This window comes from Leguminivora glycinivorella, chromosome 26 (genome assembly GCF_023078275.1).
Source record: "Leguminivora glycinivorella isolate SPB_JAAS2020 chromosome 26, LegGlyc_1.1, whole genome shotgun sequence".
In the NCBI taxonomy this organism is placed as follows: domain Eukaryota; kingdom Metazoa; phylum Arthropoda; class Insecta; order Lepidoptera; family Tortricidae; genus Leguminivora; species Leguminivora glycinivorella.
In genome coordinates this window covers 3,916,126-3,935,001 of record NC_062996.1, presented here as the reverse complement: position 1 = coordinate 3,935,001, position 18,876 = coordinate 3,916,126, and the positions used below count along the sequence as shown (strand labels likewise).

The 18,876-nt window shown below is 37.3% G+C and overlaps 1 protein-coding gene across 2 annotated transcripts in view; it reads left to right on the top strand.

Annotated features, from left to right (window-relative positions):
* Positions 1–330: 330 nt before the first annotated feature.
* LOC125239941 (zinc finger protein 883-like) overlaps positions 331–18,876 on the top strand; it is a 36,475-nt gene continuing 17,929 nt past the window's right edge. For both annotated transcript variants that reach the window (XM_048147723.1, XM_048147722.1), the window contains exons 1-3: positions 331–520; positions 11,068–11,209; positions 11,628–11,693. In XM_048147723.1, the coding sequence (XP_048003680.1) occupies positions 392–520; positions 11,068–11,209; positions 11,628–11,693 (337 nt within the window). In that variant the 5' untranslated portion in view covers positions 331–391. The remainder of the gene's footprint in view (positions 521–11,067; positions 11,210–11,627; positions 11,694–18,876) is intronic.

The window sequence follows — 18,876 nt, the reverse complement described above, 5'->3', positions numbered from 1 at the left end:
AAAATACATATTTGGAGAACGATCCGCCATGTTCCATGGATCAATCGAAAGTCCATAAAAGATTTTGTTTGGTTCAATCTGAAAATTCTGTCAGTTTGAGCTGACAGTTGCATACAATTTTTTTTTAGATTATGAATTTTTCAGACTGTCTGTGGCGTGCCTTCAAATAAAATAATATTAAAGTTAAAGTCGTAGTTTCGTCTTTTTTCTACAATATAGTTATTAATTCTGTAGACGTATGAGCCAAACGCAAAAAACCGATACCGCTAACCTGGCGTTTCGCATCCCTAGTCAGCAAAAAACACAAGCGTCACTGTCACATTTCTTGTTATTGTTATTACCGAGTGAGGTGTGAGTTGCTGTTCTTGGGGATTTTATTATTTTGTTCGTGATGGGGCCGCTGACCCCGTGCGGCTGCTGCCAGCTGCGCGCCGCGGACAAGGAGCTGCAGGCGCCGTACACCCGGCTCGGCGCGACCGAGGTCTACGCCCACATGCTCCGAGAATGCTTCGGCATTCACGTAAGAGTTTGTTGAAATGATTTAGGTTTAGTTTTGTAGAATAACAACGTTACGTTTTTAACTTTACAGACAATCAGAATACAAAGTCCCAAAGTTTTTAAACGAAATTACATTTTGTCTGATATCACATATAGACTTGGCTCCGCAATGTTACCTATAAAATAATAGCAAATTGGGCAGAATTTTTTGTATCAGAGCCGAAGAGAGTACAATGATGAATATGTCGCTCTAAATAAGGATATTACAACATCACAAATGCAATTACTCATGCTTAAAAATGCTGAAATTTCGATCTATAAATCCAGTATGGTAAAATAAATCAAAAACGAATGACGTGATATAATGGACACCCCTTAAGCTAGCAAAACAATTATAACTAATGAATGAGGACTTCCGGTACGGGTGCCATCTTAGCGGTATTGTGTCGTGAATAATTTCTTCTTTTGCTCATAATGTTGTTTAAAGTAATATTGATAGCTTATTATGCAGTAAACTAATGTTATAAAGAGAAGCTGATGAATAATTAATCTCGAAACGCGTTTAGCCCCTTTTTTGTCATCAACGGCCGATAGTCCACATGCCCTTGCAAAATCTAGTTATCAATTTACAAGTGCCAACTACCGAACGACGTCATACTTACCGTACCAAAATCTAAAACAAGTAGCTTATATCACCTTGACACTGGCAAAATAGTCCCACCAATGGGACTGAGGCCATGAATGAAAAAAAAAAAACTAATGAATGAATTACACGATACACTAAGAAGAAAAAAATCAATTTTGTTACACTGTTTAGTTAATCTGAATTACAATTGATTGTAGAGTTTGTTTTTAGATGGAAATAATTACACTTGCTCATAATTATATGGGTGCGTCCCACGAGATATAACGTTAATATATATAATTTCATGTTACTAACGTTCAGCAGCAATAATGAACGTTAGATATAACACCAACATCAATACTTTTGTAAGAAATAACGCTGAATTGCCATAATATTAGTTTTACATAACGTTTTTTAATATAACGTTTACGTTACTTAATATCAGTTTATATACCATGCACTACGTATACCGTTCACCATGCATAACATTTCTTAATATAATGTTTAAATTAGCTAATTTCAGTTTATATACCATACACTAAGTATACCGTCCACCATAAATAACATTACTTAATATAACAATTATATTAGCTTAATATCAGTTTATACCATACCGTTCTCCATATATTATAACATTTAACTGTTGCTAAGAAAGTAGGTTTAGGTTAGGTTAGAACTGCGACCCCCACACAAAACTGTTGCTAAGAAAGTAGGTTTAGGTTAGGTTAGAACTTGTAACGTCTAGGACTGGTAGGACATAAATAAAAATTCTACCAGTACGTTAACAAAAATAATTTATTAAAAAAAACTAAAATTTGGAATAGGGTCGTGGGTGGTCAAGGCCCGGGTCTAAAATTTGCCACCGCGGAGCGGTACTGCCCTGGCTGGTGGTAATGATGAAGGTCCGCAGCAGGTGTGGGGCCAGCGCTGAAGAGGAGCAGGGGCGACGGCGGGCGAACGAGTCAGGCTCCAACCCAGCCGTCTGGATGTTGTGTGTGTGGATGCTGGTGACGGTGTGACACGTCGGCCGAACGGTCTTCTTTTTTAAAAATAACGGCGCACCCTGTAAATTTCCACGCATAGTCTTAGTGATGAGACCTTGTTCTTGCTCGCTCTGATAGGTGAACACCCTGTGACGATGATGATGATGAAGGTGGGACCAAGAATAAGCCGGTGCACCAGCAGCATAAGTGCATAAGCAGATAGCGTGTTTGTGTTCACAAATCAGAGCGGAGTTACAAGCACAGCAAGGAAAAGCACAGAAGTAAGGAAGAAAGAACAAAGAAAGTGACTAAATTAAGAAGGAGGTACGCACACATACTTATTCGTACCCGCCATTACATTACTTAGCACTAACAGAACAAAGGAAATTGCAAAGTCATTCTCTCTAAAAGCGTTTAGCATAAAATGGGAATGAGTAATTTAAATTAAGGATCTAACACAGTTAACAAAATATAATTACAAGTGAGCTCACATTAGGATTAAAATTACACTATGTACTATTTTTTAAAATAACGTTCAACACTTTGCACTTACCAGTACGTGGGTGCGGGAACTCGTTATTTCGTGATTACGTCGCCGAATATATTTAAACTAAATAAATTTGCAGGTGTCCGCGCCCACCAGAAAATAATTAAAATTATAATTCGTACAGCGCGCGAGACGACACGGGCTGGCCCGTGTGCGCGACGGTACGTACGTGCGTAACGTTTGGCGGCTGGCGCGGACTGATGACTGGGCGGCGCGGCGGGGCAGCGCTCGCGCCAGTTCCAGATTATTCCGTGACGTCAGCTCAGACCGGTCGTAGTACAGTTGATACGAATAGCGCATGGACGGTCGGATTAACCTTGCGATGTCTATTACAGAGGTTTTTTAAAACATAATTATTTTATTTTATTGTTAGTCGTACTTTAAAATAGAAAAGTAGAATAAGATAATTAATGTAAATTTAAAATTGATTGTTAAATTTGTAAAAATAAATAGTTAGTTGATTAAAATAAATAATAAAAATAATAATTGATTAAAATAATTCATGCAGCTATAATTAAAATTAATTTATAAATAAGTTATTTGGTTAAAATTTGTATAATTAAAATTGTAAAATAATAAAATTAAAGCTTATAATTAAAACATGTACGTGCAACGTTACATTACCCCCTCGCGCCGGAAAAGGATTTTGTTCCTCAGAATAAAATCCGCGCAATATACGTTTGCGTATTTGCATTTACTACTTCATACTGTCCATCATACATCACGCAATCATAAAAAAACATTAGTATCTAGTTTTAAACTACAGATGCTAATGCGCCCAGACTTGCAGGTAACCAGTTATCGTTCAACCAGAAACCAATACAAATACATTTTATGCACTGTAATAGATGGTAAATACGCGCGACTTGGGAAATTAATGTAACTTTTATTATATTATTTATTAAAACTTGACAATTTTAAATCTTTGATGTGCCAAGTCCCTATATTTTTTCCAGACATGTCCTCCAACACATACACCAAAGGTGACTTCTTTTCAACAACACGACATTGTAGAAACTTAGGGGCTAATTTTTTACTAAAGTACTTATCTTTGTCACTTAAAACATAAGCACGTTTCATGACTATGTCCCCTACCTTAAATTCTACATGTCTACGGCGTAGATTGTAATGTGCGGTATTCTTTGCATGAGCTTGATGTAACTTCGCCTGTACATTATCAAATATTTCGGACATGCAACCTAAATTTTCGGCATAAAAGTCACGTGGTAAGAACATTAAATCCCTGCCAAGGTCACTATCGACATAATGCGTACCACAAGTCACTAGGTCTCGACCAAATACGAGGAACGAAGGACTATAACCTGTTACTTCATTTGCAGAGTTATTTATGGCAAATTGTACTTTCGGTATAAACAAATCCCAGGTCCTATGATCTTCATTGACAAATGTTGATAAACAAGTAACGATCGTGCGATTCTGACGTTCCACGGGGTTAACTTGTGGCGTGTACCTAGGCGTGTAGAAGACATTCGGCACATTATATTTTTTAAATAAATCTACGGTCATGCCGCTAGTGAACTGACTGCCGTTATCAAGAAAGATTGTTTGAGGAACCCCATGAACTAGAAAGAGTTGGTCCTCTATAATTTTGGTGATTATAGTGGAAGTAGCATTACGAATAGGGAAAATGAGGCAAAATTTTGAAAAACAACAAGTGATGACCAGGATATATTGGTTTTGTTTCCGAGTGATAGGCAGAGGGCCCATGAGGTCAATCGAAACCATTTGAAAAGGTCGGCAACATTGTTTAGGGCGACCCATTTCACCAAGCACCTGATGATTTTGATGTTTGTATTGTAAACACTTATTACAAGATCCTACAAATTTCACGACGTCATTATGCATCCCTGGCCAGAAGTATCTCAACGCCAATCTACGATACGTTTTAAAGATACCTAGATGTCCAGCCATAGGCTCAGAATGATTTTGTTCCAAAACATCATGACGAAATTCGCTTGGGACAACTTCCTTCCAAGAGAACTCGGAGGTTTTCTCGTGTTTATTTTTGCAAAGCCTATACAAAGAGCCATTCTTGATGAGAAAATTAGGAAAATTTTGAGGTTTAGTTAAGCAAGAATTATAAATATTTTTGTACCATGCATCTGACGTGTTACGATAAGAATTGGACAAGTCAATAGCGCTAATCGGAACAGCTCTCGACAGAGCGTCGGGAATCACGTTATCCACTCCTCGACGATGTTTGAGCTCGAAGTTAAAACACGACAAACGTACGCCCCAACGAGCGAGACGACCGGTAGGATTACTTAGAGAAAGGAACCATTTTAAGGCACTGTGATCTGTAAAGACAGTGAACGGTTTACCATTCTCCAAGTAACACCTCCAATGCTCGAGTGCTATAATTACCGCGAGTGTTTCACGCTCCGTTATGCTATAATTACGCTCAGCCTGTGTTAACGATTTGCTCATGTAAGCTACTGGATGCTCCTTACCATCAATTGTTTGAGTCAGCATACCACCTACAACATAGTTGCTTGCGTCTGTATGAACCTCGAACGGCTTACTATAATCAGGGCAAGACAACACTGGAGCCGAGACTAAACATTCTTTTAGCTTGGTAAAAGCAGCATCAGCTTCAGGAGTCCACTTAAAAGACGGTCTACCCTTCCTAGTAGATGTCAGCTGGTTAAGAGGGCCCGCTATCGTACTAAACTGTGGCACAAACCGACGGTACCAGGTGGCAGTTCCTAAGAATCTCTTTATGTCCTTAACACTGGTAGGTGTTGGATAGTTTAAAATAGCTTCTACCTTACCTGGGTCCGTGCGAAGACCATGGCTGTCAACAACGTATCCTAAATACTTAAGTTGACTTCTAAAGAATTGACACTTCTCCAAGTTCACCGTCAGATTTGCTTGGCGAAGTTTGTCTAATACCCGAAGAAGTAGCGACACATGAGAATTGAAGTCCTCCGATATTATAATAATGTCGTCTAAGTAGGCAAAGACTTTTAAGTCAAATTCTCTGAAGAGAAGGTCAACTAAACGCTGCTGCGTCGCCGGCGCGTTGGTTAAACCAAACGCGGTCCTTTTGAAACGATATGTACCACGAGCAGGAACATAAAACGCGGTCTTGTCCCTGTCCTCGACAGCAATTGGAATTTGCCAGAAGGCTTTCGATAAATCGATACTCGAAAGGTAACGAGCGTCACGTAAGTTATCTAGTATTTCCGATACGTAAGGTAAACTATACGCATCCTTTCGAGTAACGGAGTTCAACTTACGGCTGTCGAGACAGAAACGAGGTTGACCGTTCTTCTTGGTGACAAGCAGGACAGGTGAAGACCAAGCGCTTTCGCAGGGCTCGATGACGTCGAGACCAAGCATTTCATCTACCTGTTCAACGAGGATCCGTTGCTTCTCCGGTGACATTCGATAATACCGTTGCCGGATCGGTTGCGCATCTCCAGTATCAAGATGGTGTTCAATAAGACTGGTCTTACCTAAGCCTTTCCGTTCAGCAGAAATATCCTCAAACTGTGCAATGATGTTGTCAGCTATGGATTTCTCCGAAACGCTTAAATGATCATAACCGTGAATGAACGAAGTATCACTAGACTTCGGTTCTTCAATATCGACTGTAGCATTAGGAAAAGTGATACTACTTAAATTTGGAAGAATGTTAAACTTAAGCCAAAAATTTACGCCTAATATAAAATCAGTATTAACTTCTGGGACAATATGAGCAGTAATAAAGTGAAACTTATCACGAAAATGTACAGGCAAGTTAAAATAACCCCGGCTCTGCATTATACGACCGCCAGCCCCAACGGCTGTGATAAATTTATCTTTAAATAAAGGTAAACCTTGTAATGCTGTATGAGCATCACTCTTTAAAACAGTTACGGCAGCACCAGAATCTAGCAAACCCTTCATCTCAATACCATTAACGTGTACCGTTGCATAAGGACGATTATCAATACTAGGATCATCATTCAGAATTGCGTCGATCTTATACGAATTGAAATAAATTTTAATAGTTTTCAACCAATCGCTCCAATCTACAGGATCAAAATGATTAATGTGATGGTTGGCGCAATTCTGTCCTTTTAGTTTTTTGAAGAGGAAGGCTTCGCCTTCTTGCAAGTAGGGCAATCAGGAGACTTGACACCCTTATGACCACACTTAAAACAATAAATGTCATCCTTATTAGCTGGGCATTGACGCAAGTTGTGGCTATTATTACGACATCTAGGACAAAATAAGGGTTTGGCCGAGGGTGTAGAAGTAAGTGCATGTACCTGTTTCTCGTTGCCGTTGTTGTTGTTGTTATATTTGTTAAAATTATTAGTATAAGACCTATTATTATTGTTAGTATTAGCATTAGCGTTATTATTATATTGTTTATTATTGTTATTCCTGTATGTGAAATTCTTGTTATTATGGAAGCTATTATTTTTATTAGTACCACTACAAGCAAACTCAGGTGCCAAAGTGTCAGCTGTACGCCTGGGTGGTTCACGAAAGTCAGCAAGACGTGCCTGAATACTTTCGTAATTACGACAATGATTACGCAATGTATTTATATCAGTAATCGCGGACGCTGACGCTAAGGTACTGGCATAGCAAGGCCTGATGTTATGGAGAAGGATCTCCAACTTTTCGTCCTCCGGCAATGGCTTAGAGAGACGCGAGAATAAACCAGCCATGATTGATAAGTATACGGTAATGTTCTCGGATTCACCCTGCGTACGTGACCGAATCTCATTACCGAGCCTATAATCATAGTCCTTCTGACCAAAATCTTGCTTGAGCAATGTGGAGAGTTCAACCCAGGTGGACACTTGACCCTTAATATTACGGTACCAATGAAGTGCATCACCAGTAAAAATCTCTGTCGCATACGACAAAAGCTTCGAATCCGAAATCGACCTAGCTTCACAAAATTCCGTTATACGTTCCACGAAGGCACGGACGCAAGACTTGCCATCGAACTTGATCTTACAAAGCTCGTTATGACTACCGCGGTCGCAAGTGACGTTAACATTTATCGGTGCCGTGCTAACTACATGCTCTGCGCTCGGAGCTGGCAAGACGGTCGCGGCAGCAGTGTCCTTCATAGAATTAAACCTAGCCGTCAGAGTTCGAAACTCCTGGTCACAAACATCAAACATGGGCTGTGTCGATTCATCGCAAACAATACGATTAAGACGATGATGCAAGTGATTTAAAAGGTTTTGTGTGCGAAGCAAAACGTTCCTATCAGGTCGTGAATCTAAGTTCGACTGAACCTTCGCGAGGGCATCACTAACACCTCTCAAATCGGCAGCGACAGTGAAATTACTTTCTAAAATATCCTCGGAAGGAAACAAAGGCCCTAACTTTGCAATCTGTTTCCGCAAGTCCTGGACTGTAGAACCGGGTGTCTCACCACGAATGCTAACCTCATACTCTAACTCTGGCTTTTGTAAAGACAAGAATTTCACGGGAAACTCCATTTTCAATGAAATTTAAAATAAAATAATAATAATAACGTGCACAAAAAAAAATTGGCAACCGTGGAAAGTGTTGAACGTTTGTACCTAATTAACACTACTCCGCCTGTTACAATGTTAACTAAGTAACGTTTTGGTTGGCTAAATTAAAAAAAATAAAAAATCAAGCAAAATCAAAAAAATTAAATAGACAGTCACAAAAATAAAAAGAAAAGAAGCATTAAAATATTGCAACTAATGTGTACCACAAACAATTTAAAATATTGCACCATAAAAAAAATATTCATAAAATATTCGACCGACTGTACTAGTCTACACTACAATAGTACAGGGTGATGATAAAATTACAATAAATAATGTCATTCAAAATAAAATTATTTTAAAATTATTATTAAAATTACAATTCCACAATAAATAAATAATTACAATTATTACTATTATTTAGGTACACCTTAGTTACTTGCAACCAAAAAATAAAAACGTTTCACAAAAAAAACAACAAACACACAAATTCTGCGGGGCAAATTTAGACCTTAAGACCACGTTTTAGGCGCCAATGTAACGTCTAGGACTGGTAGGGCATAAATAAAAATTCTACCAGTACGTTAACAAAAATAATTTATTAAAAAAACTAAAATTTGGAATAGGGTCGTGGGTGGTCAAGGCCCGGGTCTAAAATTTGCCACCGCGGAGCGGTACTGCCCTGGCTGGTGGTAATGATGAAGGTCCGCAGCAGGTGTGGGGCCAGCGCTGAAGAGGAGCAGGGGCGACGGCGGGCGAACGAGTCAGGCTCCAACCCAGCCGTCTGGATGTTGTGTGTGTGGATGCTGGTGACGGTGTGACACGTCGGCCGAACGGTCTTCTTTTTTAAAAATAACGGCGCACCCTGTAAATTTCCACGCATAGTCTTAGTGATGAGACCTTGTTCTTGCTCGCTCTGATAGGTGAACACCCTGTGACGATGATGATGATGAAGGTGGGACCAAGAATAAGCCGGTGCACCAGCAGCATAAGTGCATAAGCAGATAGCGTGTTTGTGTTCACAAATCAGAGCGGAGTTACAAGCACAGCAAGGAAAAGCACAGAAGTAAGGAAGAAAGAACAAAGAAAGTGACTAAATTAAGAAGGAGGTACGCACACATACTTATTCGTACCCGCCATTACATTACTTAGCACTAACAGAACAAAGGAAATTGCAAAGTCATTCTCTCTAAAAGCGTTTAGCATAAAATGGGAATGAGTAATTTAAATTAAGGATCTAACACAGTTAACAAAATATAATTACAAGTGAGCTCACATTAGGATTAAAATTACACTATGTACTATTTTTTAAAATAACGTTCAACACTTTGCACTTACCAGTACGTGGGTGCGGGAACTCGTTATTTCGTGATTACGTCGCCGAATATATTTAAACTAAATAAATTTGCAGGTGTCCGCGCCCACCAGAAAATAATTAAAATTATAATTCGTACAGCGCGCGAGACGACACGGGCTGGCCCGTGTGCGCGACGGTACGTACGTGCGTAACGTTTGGCGGCTGGCGCGGACTGATGACTGGGCGGCGCGGCGGGGCAGCGCTCGCGCCAGTTCCAGATTATTCCGTGACGTCAGCTCAGACCGGTCGTAGTACAGTTGATACGAATAGCGCATGGACGGTCGGATTAACCTTGCGATGTCTATTACAGAGGTTTTTTAAAACATAATTATTTTATTTTATTGTTAGTCGTACTTTAAAATAGAAAAGTAGAATAAGATAATTAATGTAAATTTAAAATTGATTGTTAAATTTGTAAAAATAAATAGTTAGTTGATTAAAATAAATAATAAAAATAATAATTGATTAAAATAATTCATGCAGCTATAATTAGAATTAATTTATAAATAAGTTATTTGGTTAAAATTTGTATAATTAAAATTGTAAAATAATAAAATTAAAGCTTATAATTAAAACATGTACGTGCAACGTTACAAACTGCGACCCCCATACAAAACTGTTGCTAAGAGAGTAGGTTTAGGTTAGTTAGAACTGCGACCCCCACACAAAACTGTTGCTAAGAAAGTAGGTTTAGGTTAGGTTAGAACTGCGACCCCCACACAAAACTGTTGCTAAGAAAGTGGGTTTAGGTTAGGTTAGAACTGCGACCCCCATACAAAACTGTTGCTAAAAGAGTAGGTTTAGGTTAGGTTAGAACTGCGACCCCCACACAAAACTGTTGCTAAGAAAGTAGGTTTAGGTTAGGTTAGAACTGCGACCCCCATACAAAACTGTTGCTAAGATAGTAGGTTTAGGTTAGGTTAGAACTGCGACCCCCACATAAAACTGTTGCTAAGAAAGTAGGTTTAGTTTAGGTTAGGTTAGAACTGCGACCCCCATACAAAACTGTTGTTAAGAGAGTAGGTTTAGGTTAGGTTAGAACTGCGACCCCCACACAAAACTGTTGCTAAGAAAGTAGGTTTAGGTTAGGTTAGAACTGCGACCCCCATACAAAACTGTTGATAAGAAAGTGGGTTAGGTTAGGTTATTATGCATTTAAAATCTTACACACAGAATGAACATTACGCCTTTTGAAGTTAGATTAATTGAAAAATATATGTTATTAATATTAGGTATCCCAAACGTTATAAACATAGATCTTAGATATTATGAACATTACACCTTTTGATGTTAGAATAATTGATTAATATGTGTTATAAATATTAGGTATCCTTAACGTTATATACATTAATCTTTATATACACTGATATTATAGAGAATAAGCATTATCCACTTCGAAATTAGATGATTTGCTATTATCGATTTTGAGCATTATAACCAGTGAACGTTATGCTGAACAAGCTTATACAAAGTGAGCGTATATTTTATAAGTAATATACGATATGTTCTTATATCTCGTATTACTTACCCTGAGTATATATATCAGTTTAACCTAATGGTTGCAGGTGGCACTGAGTAGTGAAGACTCTTATGGGATCTGCTCGGTGTGCGTGGGCCGCCTGCAAGATGCAAGTGACTTCAAGCTGCAAGTGCTGCATACTCAGGCGGAGCTGCAGGCGGGGCTGCAACAAGAGGCGCATGTTAAAAGTTAGCTAGTCATATTTATACCTGTTAAATTGTTTTCTGATTTTTATTACATTAAAACGAACAAGTTAATGAGTTTAATTAGCAAAATTAAGAAGGTGTTTTAGCCTAGTTGGAGGCGACAATGCTTGCAAAGCTTGAAGTCCTGTCTACAAGTCGTTTCAAGGACATAGTTTGTCAGCCATTCTTGACTTTTTGTAGTGACCTACGTATAGATCATAGAATACTTTTTGAAAATTTTCAATAAAATTGCACTGTTGTTCCAAGGCCACAGGTTCAAGTCCTGCATGAGGTGGGAATTTTCTAAAAATCTATTATCTTTCCCAGAGGTTTCAACATGATTAAAAGTGTATAAACAAATGTGTCAATGGAGTTTTGCGGTTATGAAATACATTGAGTGTATTGTGTTTGTTTGTTCTAGACAAAGAATTAATAGTGGACTCGGAAACAGAGCATGGAGATGTAGCCGGTGACGAGCCGGTGTCGGGTAAGTAATAATAAAAACTTGACTCCGCTAAAGCCGCGTATCGACTGCGCGCGGCAAACCATCGAACATTGGCTCGCGAGGCAGCCGCGCGCAGTCGATATCAGAATGTAGCCAACTTAGTTTTATCCATGTGCCACACGAAAGAGCTTGTGTTAGTCATTACCCCTGCCACAGCCAGTATTGGAACCCTGTCTCTTCATCTTGAGTGAAGTCTATTGCCATTGCTACATAGTACAGCCAAATTAGACTTGAAAAAATAAGATGAAACTATGTCTATCAGATCATTATTGCAGACAGGACCATCACCTATAGCTTTATTTATATTTGACAACCGGTCTGGCTCAGTCGGTAGTGACTCGAGTCCGAATCCCAGTAAGGGCATTTATTTGTGTGATGAGCACAGATATTTGTTCCTGAGTCATGGATGTTTTCTATGTATATATAACGTATGCGGAATGAAATCTGGACAAAATTCAATGTCTTATAAAATTAATATAACATAGTTTATTTTTGATATCTTTCGTGATTTTAATTATGTATTGAATATCGATAAATAAAAGAGTTAGTTTTCGCCAATGTGAGGCTTCTAACAGAACTTGTGATACTTTATGTCCATCGGTGTCGACAAAACCAATGTTAGCATTTTTTAAGGTCCAAATTTATCTTCCATGTGATAACTTTTTAAAGAAGCTTCGTATGCTCGACATTTTTCACATTCTTGTCCGTAGGATCATTAGTGTTCTCAAAATAATAGTTTTCTTGTCGTGAAATTCCATTTACTCGACATATTATTAGTCATTAATAAACCCAGAAATGCAAAAGCAGCTGTTTTTTACATTTTTTCACTTAACGGCGTAGCAGCATTTTCAAAGTTGTTTATTTTATTTTTGAAGACTATAGGCCTAACTTTTTTTGAGTGTGTATAGATACTCATGTCTTCAAGATAATTTTTATCACTTTCGCTGCCCCATTCGAATGCTGTCTCGAGCTCTCTGTGAGATTTTGTGCCTTAGGGGGCCGACATTTCTTTTAATCAAATCTCTCCCAGAAAACTTGCCAATGCTGTAATGTTTTCTTGGACCACGCTTTGTTGCGGTAGTTTTTGTAAAGAAAAAGGACGCAAAAATATTATAAATTGACTGTTAGCTTCTAACCCTTCCTACAAAACTTTCCTCGGGCTTTGCATTCGGTCACAGAAAATTGGTATGTAGAAATTACAAACAGTTTCGCTAGGTCGTCCTTCTCGATTGGCCATCATTTCGAGAAAAGGAATCCAATACTCATGAAACTTACCAGTTTAAATGACAGATATGTAAACTTTAATCTGGCATTTATACATTATTTTAGTTTATTTATTTACTTACTCTGTACGATATCAAAACTTTGTCCAGATTTCATTCCGCATACGTTAATTATGTACTTATTTATATATTTAAGTATGTATATCGTTGCTTAGCACCCATAATACAAGCTTTGCTGAGTTTGGGGCTAATAAAGTTGATCTGTGTAAAGTGTCCCCAATATTTATTATATATTGTAAGTTTTAAATCAAGCCAGACCCATATTAGACAGTGTGTAATTCTAATAAAATAATGCAGCCTGCCATGTAACGGAGACACACACGCGTTAACGCTCGTTGACTGTTATAGGTTTTAAAAACTTATATCGCTTATGTTATGTCATTAACTGCTATCGCAAACATATTTACATTACATTGCTGTTGAGAAATTTTTCAAAAAATAATTATGCTGTGAAAACGAACTTAAAAACACCTCATAATTAATTGTAACACTAATAAATTAAGTAAGTATATCTAAATGTATAAAAGAAGAAACTGACTGACTGACATATGAACGCACAGCCGAAACCGCTGGTCCTAGAGATTTCAAATTTGACACGTAGGTTCCTTATATAGTGTAGAAGAGCACTAAGAAAGGATTTTTCAAAATTCACCTCTAAGGGGGTCAAATGGGGGTTCAAAGTTTGTATGGGGAAACAAGATTAGTTTGACTATTTTATTCGAAACTTCACAGGATTCCTAAAGACATGCATGACTAAGCACGTGTTTCAGGTTTTTTGAAAATTTTACCCCTAAAGGGGTGAAAAGGGGTGATAAAGTCAAAAAAACAATATGGGTATCGTTTTTATGGTTCATCGGGTCGCTGATCACGATTAATACAACGCTTTTAAAATCTAACGAGGCGGAAGTGAAAAACCTTCTCCTCTGTTGTGGTGCAATATCAAATAAATGTGGTAATCAATGTGGTGGGTTTAAATATCAAAAAAATATAATTATACATGTGCCGCTCTTGGCAAATAAGGGGTTGAAAGAAAACGAAACTGTGACATTGCAGTGACAGGTTGCCAGCCTCTCGCCTACGCCACAATTTAACCCGTATCCCATAGTCGCCTTCTACGACTCCCACGGGAAGAAAGGGGGTGGTGAAATTCTTAACCCGTCACCACACAGGCTAAAAAAATATATAAAAGAAGAAATTGACTGACTGACTGACATATTAACGCGCAACCAAAACCGCTGGTCCTAGAGATTTTAAATTTGGCACGTAGGTTTCTTATATAGTGTAGAAAAGCACTAAAAAAGGATTTTTCAAAATTCACCTCCTAAGGGGGTCAAATGGGGGTCAAAGTTTGTATGGGGAAACAAGATTAGTTTGACTATTTTATTCGAAACTTCACAGGAGGATTCCTAAAGACACATGACTAAGTACGTGTTTCTGGTTGTTGAAAATGTAACCCCTAAAAGGGTGAAAAGGGGGTGATAAATTCAAAAAACCAATGTAGGTATCGTTTTTATGGTTTATCGGGTCGCCGATACGATAAATAACGCTTTTAAAATCTAACGAGGCGGAAGTGAAATACCTTTTCTTCTGTTGTGATGCAGTGGGGTTTAAACATCATAGCTGGGCTAATGCCCTAATGAACGAATTAATGAGTTAATACTCGTTAATTCGTTAATCGTTAATTAACGAAGTTAACATTTCGATTAACGGATTGACTTTTAAGTTAACTTTTAAAAATGTTAACGGATTCGTTATCTTCCGTTAAATTTATCCTAGTCCATTAATCGTTAATGGACTAGGATGACATGGCAGGCGCCAGCGGCGCATCGAAAAGCACGTTGTAAACGCTACTGAAAAAACCCGATGTCGATCGTTAAAAATACGAAATATATAAGCTAGTATTGTTCTCTTCGCTTCGCTTTTTACCAACGTTGACTCAGTGAATCCTAGGTTTTTACCATGGCGATTGTGTCAGGGCCGCTAATTGGAGCACAATTTATGACCACATTCCCTTCAAAACGATATTTGTGAGTGTGAAAACGTCCCACTTTGTCGATTGCTCTAAAGCCACTTTGTCAGTATATTCATATAACTATGTACATGTAAATCTCGCCTTAATGGTAACCGACAAAGAGGGACGTTTTAATAAACACACTCGCATTTGTGAACATTTCGGGCTTTGAGCTATTGACATCAGGGATATATGTTTTGAGAGGCTTTGCTGTACTGTACAGTAACATAATAGCATAATACAATATAATGGATAATTGATGCAAGTAAAATTCAATTTTTGTCACGTGTTAACGGATTATCAATTAACTTTAACTTCCGTTAAACTTGTCGAAATGTATCGCTTTAACGATTAACGAAGTTAACTTTTTTAGTAACGGATTAACGATCATCGAAGTTAACTATTTGATTAAGAGGCCGTCAATATCAAAAAGTAGAAAATCGTAAAATTGGTAGTTTTCTACGTCCGGTTTTAGTTTCAGTATATACTTATTGATAAGAAAAGCACTTGTTTGAAACAGCGCGTATTCTTATCTACAAAATCAGTAGTTAACATCAAGGAAAAGTTACTCTCTGAATTAATTATGAATTTTTTCCTGACGCTAGTTTAAGAAAACCCGCAAATAGTGCTCACGTCTGAGTGAGCTGAGCTCAATTTTGTATACTTTAGACTGCTAAAATTGATGTTGTCACATTACTTATATCCTAAACTAAAAATTCAGTAGTTTACATGTGTGTTATCATGCTACTAAAATACAGTAAATGGAAGTTAAACGACATCAATATTTGTCTAAAAATACTTCGAATCAAATGGCAATTACTTCGAAAACCTTTTAGGCAAACAAAAGGCTTTCTTGATAATTATAAACTTTAAGTATGTGTATGAAAAATAGTGTGTAATACAAATCAGGAAACACTTCCAATTTTAGATACATACTTACTTAAAGTTGTAACTAAAATGCGGTCGGCCCCTGTCGGTATCTTCATAAATTTGAATATGTACGACCGTGTTTTAGTTTTAAAATAATGTTATTTTATAAGCTAGATAACTGGACTACAGAATTATTACCTTTTTATATTTTTCCTTACAAAGAGAAATAATAAAATCAATGTTGAATATAAACTTTCGTAAATTTTCCATACAAACGTCAAAACTGCGAACAGATTCTATTGAGTCAGACGCCCGATCGGTAATACCTGCAGAACAATATAAGAAAATGACTAACAAAAATTACTTATTCTAAACAAACATTCTTTTGATTATAATATTATTATAATTTAATACAAAAACAAACATTTATGTTCAACACTAAGTAAAAAAGGTGCCTTTTAAAGGACAAATATCTGGGCAACCGAGCTTCGCTCGGTTCTGTTTCGTATCCTTGACATGTGTCGCCATCTAGTTCAAAAATGAATAGTACCTACATCGAGCGAAAGAATTCTCAGCCTTAACAACACAACTACTCCACACGAGATGGCGCGCATTTCGCCACAAAAACTCAAATAGTGTATTTTTCTATTCGTTTTAGCCTTGACCTGTGTCGCCATCTAGTGTTTGCAATAAATAGTACTTACATCAACCGAAAGAATTCTGTCTTAACAGTACAACTACTGCACACGAGATGGCGCGCGAAGAAAAACGCATGAAAACTCGAAAATTCGCGTTTTCCGGGACCTAAGGATAAGTTAAACCGATTTTTCACCCCCAAAAACCCCCACATAACAAATTTCTGCGAAATCGTTAGTATTGTTTTTGACATAAATTTACTTATAGCATACACCACTTTATTATTACTAGTTAGGTACAACAATGAAGACATATTAGTAGGTAAAGGTACAGTCGAGGTCAAAAATATCTTTACAGTTGAGTGTTACAAAAATACCTTTACATTTAAATAGTTTTACACACTGCATGACAAAAACATGCTTCCAACACACATGACAGATTCATCTTTTCACTTATCGCACCAAAGTTCAGTTTACAATCTGTCTTCCATAGAAACATTGTCACAAATTGTGACATAATAGGTTTACATTGCATGTTACAGAATAAGATTTCCTGTGAATGTGCCGTAAATATGTTTACATTTGCAGTAACATTATAAACTTTACGTTCTAGCTTACTTTTCGTTTACTTACACCTATTGCTACATAAACATCTTTACAGATTTGATTGGTCTGTTAATAATTTGAATATTGACATCTTATAAATATCAATATCGTCATAAATATCAATATATTTTTGTTTTTCTAATCAAGTAAACTGGTTTCCAATGCAGAATAGTGTTTATTTTGAACTAATTCATATGGATATAAAATATATGAATTAAAATATTTGTTACTAGCTGTCACCCGCGGCTTTGCTCGCGTGGTAATTATCATTTTCCCCGCGGTAAAAAGTAGCCTATATGTTATTCTAGGTCATATTATTTATGTATACCTACCAAGTTTCATCAAAATCGGTCAAGCCGTTTAAGCGTGAAAGAGCAACAAACAAACAAATTTACATCCTCACAAACTTTCACGTTTATAATATTAGTAGGATAGTTTGACATTCAAGGTCACCTCACATACGTCAGATAGCTAACAAGTGTGCGTGGTATTATTAAATCCTGGATCTTAGAAATTTCCCCGACCTTACAGTGCGATTAAAATCAGTTAACTATTCGGCTTTCCCCCTTTCTCGCACGCTCTTATCGAGATCGCATAAGTGCGAGCAAGATAAATGTACAATCCAAATCGTTAACTGATATTAATCGTACTGTACTACCTTACTTAACTAGATAACCAATAGGTATGGAAAACGTAAATCCATTGAAGAGAGCATACTATACCTAGTAGAACAAAATAAATGTCCCTTTAACGGGTGCTATGAAGTGAATCTCTATCGGCCGTCAGATTTCCATAAGGCGATGTTGCTGTGCAAATTTAATTTGTATTTACCCCCTCACACGAAATTGTGCCTCCGTCACATGGACACTGAAGAATGGAGTGATATGGGAGTGATGATATTACAACCGCTGCAATTCCTACAGAATGTAGGTATGTAATGTGAAATACCTTCTCACTCCATCACACCATCCGCATCCCTACCCAACCGATTCATGACTATGTTTTCCTCGCAATCCCTACTCACTCCATTTCACGGTACTTATTAGTTATTAATCATTGTAAGTTGTGTTGTAATCTGTAAGTAATAAAAAAATGGTACAGTCAGCGTTATAACCTGGGTAGCATTCACAGTAGTCAACAAGTTCGTTACTCCATAGAATTTATCCATATAACGAACGTATTTACTATTTCCAATGTTACCAAGGTTATGACGCTGACTGTACATTTTTTTATTGCAAATTAATCGTCTTATTTTAATCGGTAATCGTTAGTCGTTTACTTTTTGCCCAACTCTGCTACTTCCAATGCTACCAAGGTTATGCCGCTGACTGTACAGGCTTTTATTGCAAACTGTACTTTTTTGCACAATCATCAATAACTCATCGAGAGGATAATAACTAGGCCAAACACGACGAATGAAAGAGATAGGTTATTTGACAGTATGGTACTGTTTTCGGTGATTGTCATTATTCAAATTAAGAATCAAATCCCAATGAAATATGTAAAGATGTTTATGTAGCAATAGGTGTAAGTAAACGAAAAGTAAGCTATAACGTAAAGTTTATAATGCTACTGCAAATGTAAACATATTTACGGCACATTCACAGGAAATCTTATTCTGTAACATGCAATGTAAACCTATTATGTCACAATTTGTGACAATGTTTCTATGGAAGACAGATTGTAAACTGAACTTTGGTGCGATAAGTGAAAAGATGAATTTGTCATGTGTGTTGGAAGCATGTTTTTGTCATGCAGTG